This window comes from Aotus nancymaae, unplaced genomic scaffold (genome assembly GCF_030222135.1).
Source record: "Aotus nancymaae isolate 86718 unplaced genomic scaffold, 86718_ANA_hifiasm-v0.15.2.pri h1tg000138l, whole genome shotgun sequence".
In the NCBI taxonomy this organism is placed as follows: Eukaryota; Metazoa; Chordata; class Mammalia; order Primates; family Aotidae; genus Aotus; species Aotus nancymaae.
The window spans coordinates 1137003-1150900 of NW_026988553.1; the positions used below are offsets into that span (position 1 = coordinate 1137003).

Genomic DNA, 13898 nt, shown 5'->3' on the forward strand with positions numbered 1-13898 from the left:
CTATATTTCCCAAAGTGAGCATATTTAATCCACTCTCATACAACTTCTGCTCCCTCCACTTCACTAGAACTGTTCTTTTCAAGATCACTAACAGCCAAGTGTTTCACAATACCCAACAGACAGTTTCTGTCTGCAGTTCATGTAAACTCAGTACAATTCAACCCACATGAGTATTCTCTGCTTTTTGAAATACTTTACTGATTTGACTTCCATGATATCACATTTGATTATTCTTTCTTTTTCCTACTTTACAGGTCATTCTTTCTCTTTCTCCACTGCTATCTTCTACTATACCTGACCTACAATGCTACTTCTTCCTAAAATATAATTTACTTTTTATTTCACTACCTGGTAAAACTTCAGGATATTGGTAGAAACACATGCCATCGCCATGGAGGCAGTTTAGTAGCTGAAAAAAATATTTATCGCCTACAGTGGGAAAAATAGGCAGGAAATGTTTTATATGTTTTAAGTCTGTGAGGAAAAGTGCTAATGATATGCAAATGTATTCCTAGATATCAGTATACTCATGATGAAGAAAATGCCTTTGATTGTGGGTACTATTAAGAAAGTCTTTAAACCTTGTGTGGCCTTTACAGAATATCAGATAATTCACACTTTCAAAAAGACTAGAGAAGAAGCAGAAAAGACAGACACACAAAAAAGGTGGATCTTAACAAAGCCCACAATCCAATACTCTGTTGACAGCTTGGTTTCTAACCCTTTAAATTCTCCACTCTGTGCACTAAATTCCTCTCTTTTTCACTAAAGGATAATTCCCTCTCCAGTTTTTGGGGCAAGCAGGACTGAGACAGGAAGCATTTCAGTATCTTACTGAAATTTCACTATCTTCTTATTCTAACTTCCTCCTTAAGACTTCAGTTGTCTAAAGCTCCGTGGACTGATGATTCAGTTGCTACTGTTAAGCTCGGGCATTTCTCCCATTCTCTCCAGGAATTATTCTTCCACCTTTCTCACCTCTACTGTGACTCTCCATGATAAAACTTTCCCTTACGCTCCATAAATTATCACTCACCAAATACTGTGCGGGCAGGAACAGACTCTCTGTTGAGCCAGAACGACACTTGTGACAGAATGACAGTCATGATACATGGCAAGTACGTCTGGATCACAAAGTAGCCAATTTTTCGCTTGAGATGGAAGTGGGTTGTCATGACGACATATTCTCCTAGAGAGAGAGTAAAATTAGGCAGTAAGTAGCTACATAAACATTGTTAAATTAAGTTGGGCCCCGATTCAATTCACAAAGCTCCTTAATCTTATATTCAAGACAAGGTATTTCAGCACCTCCCAAGTTCATGTAATCAGAGCCCTTTAATAATCACAAAACTGTGTGTTTTTTTGTGTGTGAAAAAACAATGCTATCGGTGTACCAATACAGCTTGCTCAAAACAATTTTGAGACAAGTTCATTCAAGTAAATTAATGTTCTTATTTAAATAATAATAAAAATAATAATCTACAGCAGTTGCTGTGTGATAGGCACTCTTAGCACTTTAACATTATAAGATATTTAATCATCACAAGAACCCTATGAGGTAGGTACTATTGTTATCCTCATTTTGTAGGTCAAGAAACTAAGGCAAGGAGAGATGGAGCAACTTGCATAAGGTTAACCAGCTAGTAAGTAGTAAAGCCCAAGGTTGTCCATAGTTTATGCTTTTTAACTATTATGCTCTGCTGTTCTAATGGACTTACTTGGTTAGACCCAAAAGTTCACATAGCAGAATGTGAGCTAACCTACATTATCCCACTTCTAAAATAAGAGTGAGCACTTATTGCACTTTTACTGTGTGCCAAAATATTTTCTGAGTGTTTGTGGAGTGTTAACTTTATATCCTCCTAAAAGCTCTATGAGATGGGTACTAATAATTACCCCATGTTGTTAAATCCATTAGTCAATTCTCCCTCTTACTGGATTTGTCAGCAGCACTTTAAGCAGTTGATCCTTTACCCCTCTTGTAATCACTCTCTTCACAGAACCTCTATGCCATGATGATTTTCTGGTTTCTCTCCTACTTCACAGACCACTCCTCCAAAGCCTCCTTTGCTGACCTTTTAATTTCTAAACATTTGAGGATGTCAAAATTGCACTTGTACTTCTTTTTTGTCTCACTCAGACACTGGCCATTCTCATCCAGCCTGTGCCTTTAATACCTTAATCTCTAATAACTCCCCAATGTATATCTTCTACCAGGGCTTCCTACTTGTTATGGGTTGAACAAAGATATACTGAAGCCCTAGCCCCTGTTACCTCAGACTGTGGCCTTGTTTTGAAATAGTGTTATTGTGAATGTAGTTACTTAAGATGAGGTCATGCAGTACTGGAGTAGGGTGGGCCCCTCATCCAACACAACTGGGGTCCTTGTAAGACAGGAGAGCACCGTGTGAAAACACAGACATACAGGGAGAAGGCCATGTGACAACAACAGGCAGAGATTGGAGTGGTGCAGCTGCGAGCCAAGGAACGCCAAGGATTGCAGCCACCACCAGAAGCTAGGGAGAGACGAGGGACAGATTCTCCCCTCAGAATCTCTAGAAAGACACAACCATGCTGATGCTTTGATTTGAGACGTCTAGCCTTAAGAAATGTGACACACATTTCTGTTAAGTTACAGTTTGTGGTACTTTATTACAGGAGCCTTAAGGTTCTCTACTCAACTCTAAGATTTATATATTAGACATCACTACTTTGGGATCTAATAAGCATCTTGACTTAACATGAAAACCAAGATTTTGGTTTTCACTTTCCCCATCCCATGTTCCCATTCAAAATGTCTCACCTAAGAGACTTTCCACTGACTTCTCAACCCCACCATGTTCTCTTTCTCTCTCTTTCACTCACTCTCTCCCCCTCCTTCTTTCACTCTCTCTCTCACACAGATAACACACACAAAATCAATCAGTCAGCCAATTCTTCCAGTTCTTTCTCCAAAATATATCCATAATTTGACCACTTCTCACCACATCTACTGCTACCACGCTGGTCTAAGCTGTCATCAGGCCTCACCTAGAGAACTGTAATAGCTTTCGAACTGGTCTCCTTGCTCTGTCCTTGACTCCTCTTCAATGCATTCATAGATCATGCCACAAATGATCTTATTAAAACATAAGTCATATCTTGTCTGTCTTCTGTTCAAGACCGTCCAATGGTTTACCATCTCTCAAAGAGTTAAAGCCAGAGTCTCCAAAATAGTCCCCAAAGACTCTTGCAATCTGACTGCTCTAATAGCACTCTTATCAGAGCTTCTTATTTTTCACCTCTCTTCCTCCACCCACATTTGGTTTTGGCAGAATTCCCAATTAAGGCAATTTCCCACTTTTCTACTCCACCCACTCCCTTGTAGCTAAACCTAGGAAGCAGCATCTGGTCATTCAAGCCTCCATATGCAATCCATAGTATGTGTTCACATCTCAGCTTGTTTATGTGAACACAAAAAAATACAAGTAGGCTTATTTTTAATTTAGCAAATTAAAAATTACAACTTTGGAGTTCCTATCTCTTTTCTTTCTCTTTCTCTCTCTTCTTTTTTTTTCAATTCTTTTCTTTTTTTGTTTTATCTTCTGTGTATGTCCACCTCTACTTTTTTCTGTCCTTTCCCTTTCCTTCACTCTCCCCACTGAGAAGGTATTGGGGATTTGTTTTCCATGAGATTTGGACTTTGATTAGCTTAGGCAATTTCCTCTCTTTACCATCTTAGTCTCACATTTCCAAATCCTACTTATTAATGCTAACTCTGATCATGTAAAATATTTAATATATAAAACAGGTAATAAATATTCATAATTACATTCTGTGGCTCTAAAAGGCAAAGCAAATGGACTTTTCAAAAGATTATCAAATTAACCATTTGTTTTGAATAACTGACTCAAAACAGTTGAACACATTGATTTTCTTAATCCTCTCCTTTTCTATACTTCTTTCTCTTTCTGTCTTAGTGTCTCTCTTCTGAAGAGGTGAAAGGAATTCTCTTTAGTAAGAACTGACACCTTTTGCTAAGTTGGGAAGTTTTCTCTTGTTTCTGTCCTTGTATTGCAGACTATCTGGGTCCAGTGTGAAATTGTAAAAGGGACAATGGAAAGACATTTTTGTATATTTACAGGTATTCACAACTTATATCATTTCTATGGTTGGAACTTACAAGCAGACTTTTAGAAAGCTTAGCAAATTATTATTATGTCAATTAACTCAATCTGTTTTCTTAAACACACTCTGATATTTTTATCTCTATATATCTTCTTCCCTGCCAAAGAGAGAACCAAAGCTTTTAATCAAATTGGAAGATTTTAACAATTCCCTCCATCCCACTTCCACCCTTGTGTCCCAGCTTATTAAGCTCATTATGTACCATCTGTGTTGTGTGTTGTATGTGAAATATTCAAGGGTACAATATAAAACATACAATGCATATGTATTCACAAATCACTCATTATCTATGTATCAGAAATGCAGAACAGTTTAGCTAAATAATGCTTTACATAACTGAATATATTTTTCTAAAGTAGATTTGTTAGAGTATCTCCCTCCTTGCCCCTATTGCTGAGTCTCTCTGTCTTTCTTACTATGAAGGATGACCCTTTAAGTGATTTGGGGGAATTTTCTCCTGCCTTTTCACTCCAGCCTATTAAACTCCATCTGTGTTCAATGTGAAGTATTTGAGGATAGAGTGTAAAACACATTCACAACTTAGCTAGTTTCTAAGGTTTTGAAACACACAAGAGGGTTTTTTAGCTTGGCAAATTAACTCATCATAAAAAGTAAGTGGATATATTTTCTTAAATCCATCTTGGGTATTTTTCCATCTATCTCTATTCCTTGTCCTTTACCTTGCCTCCTGTTTTCTTTTTATCTCCATCTCTCTGATTTTTCTTTGTCTTATTTTATGCATCTTTACTTACCTGTGCTATACATTTAAAGAAATAATATATGCAATGATAATAATAATAAAACTGTCATTCTGAAAGTAATCAAATTTCTAGGAAAGATTGATAAATAAGGATCATACATCCAAACTATCTTTTTATTTATTTATTTATTTTTTTGAGACGGAGTTTCGCTCTTGTTACCTAGACTGGAGTGCAATGGCGCGATCTCGGCTCACCGCAACCTCCGCCTCCTGGGTTCAGGCAATTCTCCTGCCTCAGCCTCCTGAGTAGCTGGGATTACAGGCACGCACCACCGTGCCCAGCTAATTTTTTGTATTAGTAGAGACGGGGTTTCACCATGTTGACCAGGATGGTCTCGATCTCTTGACCTCGTGATCCACCCGCCTCGGCCTCCCAAAGTGCTGGGATTACAGGCTTGAGCCACCGCGCCCGGCCCAAACTATCTTTTTAGAAAATTAATGTAATAATTTCCCAAATTAGGGGATGGCGTCAACAACTAGATACAGACTTTGTGGAATTTCATTCAGTTATTTAATATATGTTTGAAGCTGGAGCAAAGAACAGACGGCCACTGCTTGAAGCTACTTTATACTGAGGACTGACGGCATTTGGAGAGAAAGCCAGCCATACCAATCAGAACAACCATGGATTATGGGTACTTTCTCTGGCCCAGATTTCCATTCATGCTAGACCCTACATGGAAGAGTGTATGCAGAATTTAGAAAAAAATGCACGTAATTTATGGTCACAATAAAAACAATACACATATATGTGAGGTAATAATATTTATATGGTTCCTAAATCAATAGGTATAAAAGTAAGCGCAGAAAAACGTCTCTCCCACATCTGTCCCCAAATTACTCATTTCACATCTCCTTCCTTTAGGTAAACACAATTAACAACCCCTTGTGTATCTTCCTAGAAATACTGTGTGTGTGTGTGTGTGTGTGTGTGTGTGTATGTATATATACATAGTTTGAAAACATTTATCTACAATAATTAAACTAATTTGATACATATAAAAATAGACAATGAAAAAGAATAATAAATACTAACACAGGCTTAAATGTTTGCATGTGTATTTGTGTGCACACATGTGAATTTAGTATCTGATAAAAGCAGCATCTCATATCAATGAGGAAACACTAGATTATTCACTAATGGATATTGGAACATTTGGTTACCTCATAGTGCAAACCAAAAATAAAACTCCAGATATATTTGAGATGTAAATTTTAAAAATGGAAATAATGCAGTTCCAAAAAATGTTGGAAGGCTGTCGTATTCATATAGCAAACTGAGCACCAACATTTACCTCCTCTTTCTCTTAAGACTTCATCAAGTGCCAGTGAAGACAATAAAATAGAATAAACAAACCCATAAGAAAGAAAACGACAGGAAAGAATGAATGAAAGAGCTCAAGAGAATTTTGGAATTCAGAAAGTGCTGATGGAGAAAGCAGGCATCAGTGTAGATGGGAAGCAGCAGCAGGAGCTCAGCTTACAATGGAGGTCCCTGCTGGCAACGCCCAGAGAGGACACAGACCTGGAGGCTGCAGGGACAAAGAGAGAGGGTCTCAAGAATGGAAACGGAAAACAGGAGCATTAATTACAGATCTGAACCTGGTAAATTACAAGCCCTACCTCCATAGGCACAATGACTGTATCAAGATGTTTACTCTCCCGGTCAAAAGAAAAATAACCAGAGTGCCTTTTTCTAAAATACACTGAAGGGTCTTCCCATATAAAACTAGGGAAATTTAAGTGGGTGGTAGGTCCTTAAAGGAGAAATGCAATCCCGACAAAAGGCAGTATTTACACAGTCACAGTAATACAAATGTCCCTTGCGGGTTTTGAGCTTTTTAAATCAATCTACGGAGAAAGTATTGAAAGCTTAATTAGGGATATAGAACTGTATTAGTTTCCTATTGATTGGTACTTTATCAAATTACCCCACATTTGTTGGCTTAAGACAGCACAAATTTATACTCTTACACTTCTGAAGGTCAGAAGTCTAAAGTGGGTCTCGGGGTCCTAAAATCAGGATGTGGGTGAGGCTTCATTAATTTCTGGTGACTCTAGGGAAGAAGAGATTTTCTTGTCTTTTTTGGCTTCTCTAGATAATCCACATTTCTGGGGTTGTGGCCCCATTTGTCATCTTTCAAGCCAGTTGTAAAATATCTTCTACCCATTTTCTTTTTTACTCTGGTCTTCCTGCCTCTCCTTATAAGGACACTCATGGTTACATTATGCCCACTTGAATAATCCAGAATAATCTCTTTATTTTGAAATCAACTGATTAGGAACATTAATCCTCACTTTCCATGTAACCTAACATGTTCACAGGTTCTAGGGAATAGGATGTGGACATCTTTTGGGGGACCACTATTCTCCCTACCACAAGAACTAAGCGCAAATTTTAATCTGTTTCTGCAATGAAAGCAAACTTTTAGCTGGAAGAAGTTGGAAGAAAGAGAGGAGGATATGGGGACAGAAGGGTTGATAGAATAAATATAGATAACTATTTGATCCAGCTATCAAGACTTGGAGGAAAGAAAAGGTAGGAGCAATGGAAGTGAGATAACTACTCATATACCTTAGAGTAGGGAATCGATATTTCATCTCTAAAGGTGAAAAATAGCAGTATAAGCACATTATTTAGAACTATAGAGGGAACCAACAGAAGTAAACCATAAATGGTTAAGATAGAAACTGCTCCTTTTCAGTATATACCTTTCTGTTATTTGATTCTCTTTTCTTTTATCTCCTTCTTCCCTCCACCTACCTTTCTTCCTGCCTTCCTTCCTTCCTTCCATCCTTCCTACTAAATGAAAAGTAAAAAGGGAGTGGTCCATGTCGTTTTTATGTGTATAGATTCTGGAGCAAGTTTGCTGCCTTGTTTCCAAATCTTGCTCCACGACTTACTAACTGTGTGACTCAGAAAATTATTTAATCTGTCTGAGCCCTGATTTCCTTATCAATAAGCCTCAGATAATACCACCACCTACTTAAGACTGTTGTTCAAGGGTTAAATGAGTTAATACATGCGCACAGTGAAATGCTTGGCACATATTACATGCTCAAAAATTGATCATGATTAATTCTACCACCATATCCATGTATTACTTTGATAAACAATAAGAAAACAATGACAATATCTTGTTGCATTAGTTTTCTAGGGCTGCCATAACAAATTACCACGCTTTGCATGGGTTAAAACAAAACAAATGTATTCTTTCACATTTCTGCAGGTTGAAGTCTGATATTGAGGTGTCATCAGGACAGCACGCCCTCTGAAAACTGTAGGGAAATCCTTCTTTGCCTCTTCCTACCTTCAGGTTGTTTTCTGGCAATCTTGGTGTTCCTCAACTAATAGAAGCATCACTCCAATCTCTGCCTTCATGTTCACATAGTGTTCTCCATGTGCACACATGCACCTGTGTGTGTGTGTCTCTATGTCCCAATTTCCCCATTTTATAAGGACACCAGTCATATTGGATTAGGGCCCACTCTACTGCAGTATGACTTTATCGTAACTAATTACATCTGCAGTGACCCTGTTTCCAAATAAGGTCACATTCTGAGGTATTGTGGGTTAGGACTTAAACATATCTTTTCAGGGGACACAATTCAACCCATAATACCTGTGTTGGCAAGGGTGAGGGGAAATTGGCATGCTCATACACTGATAACGGGAGTGTGAATTCTTTAACCTTTCAGAACAGCAGTTTGTCAACATGTATCAATTTTTTTAATGTGTCTACTTTCTGAAATAGCAATCTCAGTATCATGTCTGTATCCTAGGCAGATAATTACACAGGAACGAAATGCTTTATGGAAAAGAAGGGTGTTTACAGTGTTGTTTATAGCATTAAAACAGAATATAATAGTAGATGACTGTTTAAACAAATTGTGATCCCTCTATATGAGGACATTAACAAAAATATACTATTTTAATGAGTTTCATAATGAAATGCTACAGTTCCCAGTGACAACACGGCATATCATCATTGTCAACTATGCTCTGGCATGGCAGGAAGGCTTTTCACTATAATTGTTCTTTTAAGTAACCAAAATAAGTAATAATAAATGTGTGGTGTGTTCATTCTAACTGCTAACATATTTTACTAAACCTTGTGTGCATTTTACTTGGATTCTGTGCATTTAGTGACACAAAAACACATTTATAATATAAAATGAAATAAAAATCAGCTTATAAATATCGATACTTTGGTCCCATTTACATAAAAACATATTTATATAGAAAATGCAGAGGGAGCCATCTTTTGTACCAAATGTAAAATAATCAGTTAATGTACCCATATCTTCTAAGATATTTCTAGATAGCGGAAACAAAAAGTATTTTAATTTCCAGTATTTGCTCCTCTGTGTAGTTCTAATTTTCCTGTCATGAACGTTATCTTCTGTGTCTAAAGATAAGACCAACAGCGGTTTACCCAAATGAAGTGAGAGTAGGGTCTGCTTGGGCAGCCAAAAATTGGTCTCAAGAGTTGATGCCAGGCCGGCAGTGCCCAGGATGGATGGGGAGATGAGGAGAGTGAACGGATGCAGGGACTTCTCTTGCTTGCTCTCTCCAAGGAGAAAATCCCTGCAACAGCAAAGGCAGGCCCTCAGCCTCTAGGGCCCAGCTGTGCTGTGCACTGCTTTGGGCTATGGGTGCTGCAGCCTCACCCTCATCCCAGGGCCTCCTTCCTCTCTTCCTTAAACTGGGGTGGGAACGGGAGGGGAAAGGAGGCAGTAGCAGTGGTGGTGGCATCTCTGGAAGCAGGAGGCTAGCTTCTCTGCTCACACATGTAAAGGGTCCAGTGGAGACATGAGAGGACAGGAGTGTATGTGAGACCTGTTGATGGCTTCTCTCCATCCTTCCTTTCACAGTCCCAGGATCAGGGCCCTAGAGCCTGGCAGCACCTGTGCAGCTAGTGCAGGAAAAGTGTATCAATGCCCCTGCTTCACCTTCAGCAGAGTGAGCCAGGGATGAGTCTCTGTCTAGCTCTGGCCACACTCCCAGGGCTCTGAGCCCCGGCCACACAGTGGCCCAGGTAAGCCAATGCACGATGGCCAGGAGCACTCCTCGGTCACAGGGACGGGGCCCAGGTGGCCCAGACACTCCCACTGCTGGCCATCTCTACTGCTTCTGCCAAAGCCAGGCACTTGACCGCAGCAGCAATGCTCACCTGTTGGAGGGAAGGGACTCTTCAGATTGGAGCCAACTGCACCTTGCCTACCTATGCCACTTGGACTGGTCCAGGTGGAGGCCTGCCACACATGACTCCAGGACCCTGTAGAACAGCCCACCCAGCCCCGCAGCCCTACACTCCCTATCCCTTCTGCATCTTACTCTGAACAGCTTTCAGCCTCCCCAAAACCCATGTTCTCTCATCTTTCTGGACTTTTGACATCTCAGTATTGTCTTTGTCAAGAATAGCCTTTCCCCACACTAATTCTAGATCTCTAAATCCTGTTTGCCCTTCAACTCCATTTCAAATGTCAATTTTTTTTAGACACTCTCCCCTGATTTTGAGGTGGAGGGAGAGCAGGGGGCAGAGAAGATGATAGACTGTGACATCACAAGGGGGAACAACATATGCTTAGATAATGAGATAAAAGGACATTTATAATTGTGGAGTCACAGAGACAATTGTTGCGTGAAAATTAATGTTGAAAGCTTTTATATTTCATAGCAAAAACATTATGTGATATGTGGACCCCAGTATATATTCAATTTTGGCAAATATTCTAAGGTTAGTTGAGATTCAGAATATATCATGCCTCAGGCCCCTTGAACTGGTCAGGGGCCATTTTCAAAGGGACAGACTTAAGGCCACAGAACAAAACTTTAGTTCCATTTGTCAATATCAAAGTGTTAGCTATTGATAAGACCTAGCAGGTTTTGCCAACTAAGCTTTTATTCTAAGTTAGGTGATCCACTTAGGAAAATAATTCTATGACTACTTCCTGGACATCGGGGCTGTGTACTTGACCTTTTCTGGGATTATTAATGTGCCACCTCAGCATGGGCTGAGTTAAGCAAATATTTTAATGAAATCTTTAGGACCAAAGCTCAGCTCTTCACCCACCATGGCCTCCATTTGCTTTCTCTTCTCATACTCCAACCAGAATACCCTTCACTTTCTGTACCACTCTCCAAGAGGCAGCAGGCTATTGTGGTTAAGAGGATGGTCTGGGGAGCCAATCTGCAAAGTGTTCATTTTGGTTTTGCCATTGCATAACTGTGACATGGAGCAAATTACTGATAATAATTTTCTCATGATAATATTAACTATATCACAACATTGTTTTGAAGATTAAATAAGTTATAAGCACTTAGAACATTGACTGGCATGCGGTACAAGTTACAGCAATATTTGTTAATAAAATAAGTTAAATACCTGTACTAGACCGGATTATCTCTGTCCCAACAACATGGCCCAGCAGGTCATACTGGTTCAAGCGAGAGCCATCCTGTGCCACTTCCACAGATTTGTTCTTTCCAAGAGTCCAAGAATAAACCACTTCCGCTGTTGTATAGGCATCTAAGGCAGAGAAGGGTCAATAAAGAGAAGTTGAAGGAAACAGAGAATGATTACCCTTGATACTAAACTGCAATGAGATTGAAATAAAATTTCCATCTTCAAAGAGTTCTGGGTATGTGGTCTGTCTTCAACTGAAGTACATCCATCCATCCCTCCATCTATCCATCCATGTATCCATCCTTTCATCCAATGAATCCTCATTGAATAGCTACTGTAGTATATGCTGTGTACATAGAAATGAACCCAAAGTGGTCTCACACTTCAGTGACTATCTTCTAGACTGCCAATAAACTTTTCCTTCTGTTGGAGAGTAGACAGTAGGGGCAGGGTTTAGGAATGGCTAAAATATTATCTCATGTAGATGTCACAGACTCAAACGCCTACAGGAGCCAGAGAGGTTGACATAATTTGGATATTTGACCACTGTAATTCTTATGTTAAAATGTGAACCCCAGTGTTGGAAGTGGGACCCAGTGGGAGGTGTTTGAGTCGTGGAGGCAGATCCCTCACAAATGGCTTGGTGCCATCCCCACTCCAGTAATGAGTGAATTCTTGCTGTATTAGTTCACAGCCTATCTGATTATTTTAAAGGATCCTTGCACCTTCATCTTTCTCTTGCTCCCTCTTTTCATGTGACACGCTGGCTCCCTTTGCCTTTCATCATGAACAAAAGGTTCCTGAGGTCCTTACAAAAATCAGATGCTGGCTCCATGCTCCTTGTACAGCCCCTCCTCCCCAAACCAAGAACCAAATAAAACCCTTTTCTTTATAAATTACCCAGCTTCAGGTATTCCTTTACTGCAAAGCAAAACAGACTAACACAGAGGTACCTTGAATAAGTAAAACAGGCTAGTTGTCACAAAAACAAGCTGACAGAAAAGTAATAAAAAATAATTAATTATGTGGTGAGCATATGAGAGAAAGCAAAAATTCAAACTGGTAATATTTTAAGTTAAAAAAGAAAAATTCCAAATTGAAATTATAATAATTAATTTTCTTAACATTTTGATATGCAAACTAGACATCTGACACCTTTTCTTCTGCATCAGCATTAGTGTCAAGACTTGTATTTAGAATTCCAATGCCAAGTACAGAATTTGTATAGATTAATTTTAACAGGGGTGCGAGTAAGGGAAATGGTGAGGAATGAGGTGGGGTTACTTAATTTTAGTCAATATATTAAAGAAAAGAGCTGATTCCTTCCCTAACATGATTAATTCTTTCCACCATGGATTTTATATCTAGGGTGAGCACTTGCCCTAACTTAGTCACCCAGGATCATAAAGGGAAGCTGGCCACATACTATATGCACACTTTTCCTCCAAGTTTTGAGCTGCCTGTTGTTCAAGCCAAAGGGGATGAGGGGCTCCTCCAGCTCATGGTGGCAACTACTATACTCCCAATATACTGTATATAAACCTTTTATGACAAAGCAAATAATTTCTGGTGAATCTGCCGATAAACACATATAAATGCTAGGTCCCTGAAAAACTTTGCAACAATATGGGATATACATTTCACAAGTCTGACATTAACAGCTATTCATGGGTACTAATTGTGATCTGCTTACATTACACTTTTTAAAACTTTTTCAATATACCTAAATAAGTCATTTCCTGCTTTGTTCGTAATGAGCAACACACTGAAAATTTCTCCAATCACATCAAAATTCTCATTGACATCATAAACAAATATTCATAGCTCTATGGTATTTTTTATATTTGTGTTCTCATAAGCTGCAAAAGAAAATATCACAGGAAATTTAACTTTTCCACATAATTTGCTTTGTATGTAGTCTCCATCACTTCTTCAACACAACAACAATAACACTTCTAGTTGGACACATAATTTTTGATGCAATTAATACACATTTTTATAAGTTTGGTATCTATGAAATATTTTGATGCCTATAAAGGTTTGTTGCTGAATGCATGAGTGCATTTTCTAGCAATAACATTTAGTGTATGCATTCAAACCCAAAACCTAACTTTCAATGTTTTTTAATTAATATTTTCATTGTACATTTTTTCCATACATAAATCAGTTTTTTGTAATGAATTGCAAAATTTTGATATATGAAGTTTTATGTTTTCAACAAAAGCATACTTTATGTGCTTAAAGATGTGAAAAATCCTTTATTTCTATAAGAAAATGTAAACTCTCCCATCTTGTTTAAAATACAGCCATCTCAGCCTGTCTTAAAATTTTTTAAAAATTGAAAGATATGATACAAGAACTCTTTCACTTTCCTCATTGCTACTGTGAGCTCTTAATTCTATTGAGAGTAAAACAAAAGTACAAGTGAGATGACTACTGGCAATTGATATTAGACCCTTCTTTCAGGAAGCGAGGTGAAAGTGATAGAGATTATGAGGAAAGGGAAAATATATCCTCATCTACAAGGGATAATATGTATTTAGCCTTGATTGATTGAAGTC

At 38.5% G+C, this 13898-nt stretch overlaps 1 protein-coding gene across 3 annotated transcripts in view; it reads right to left on the reverse strand.

Annotated features, from left to right (window-relative positions):
* The window catches only part of GABRA3 (gamma-aminobutyric acid type A receptor subunit alpha3), a 240400-nt gene that overhangs the window by 23504 nt on the left and 202998 nt on the right, over positions 1-13898 (reverse strand). For all 3 annotated transcript variants that reach the window (XM_021674574.2, XM_064371487.1, XM_064371486.1), the window contains exons 7-8: positions 11317-11460; positions 1037-1189 (exon numbers count right to left, since the gene is read on the reverse strand). In XM_021674574.2, the coding sequence (XP_021530249.1) occupies positions 1037-1189; positions 11317-11460 (297 nt within the window). The remainder of the gene's footprint in view (positions 1-1036; positions 1190-11316; positions 11461-13898) is intronic.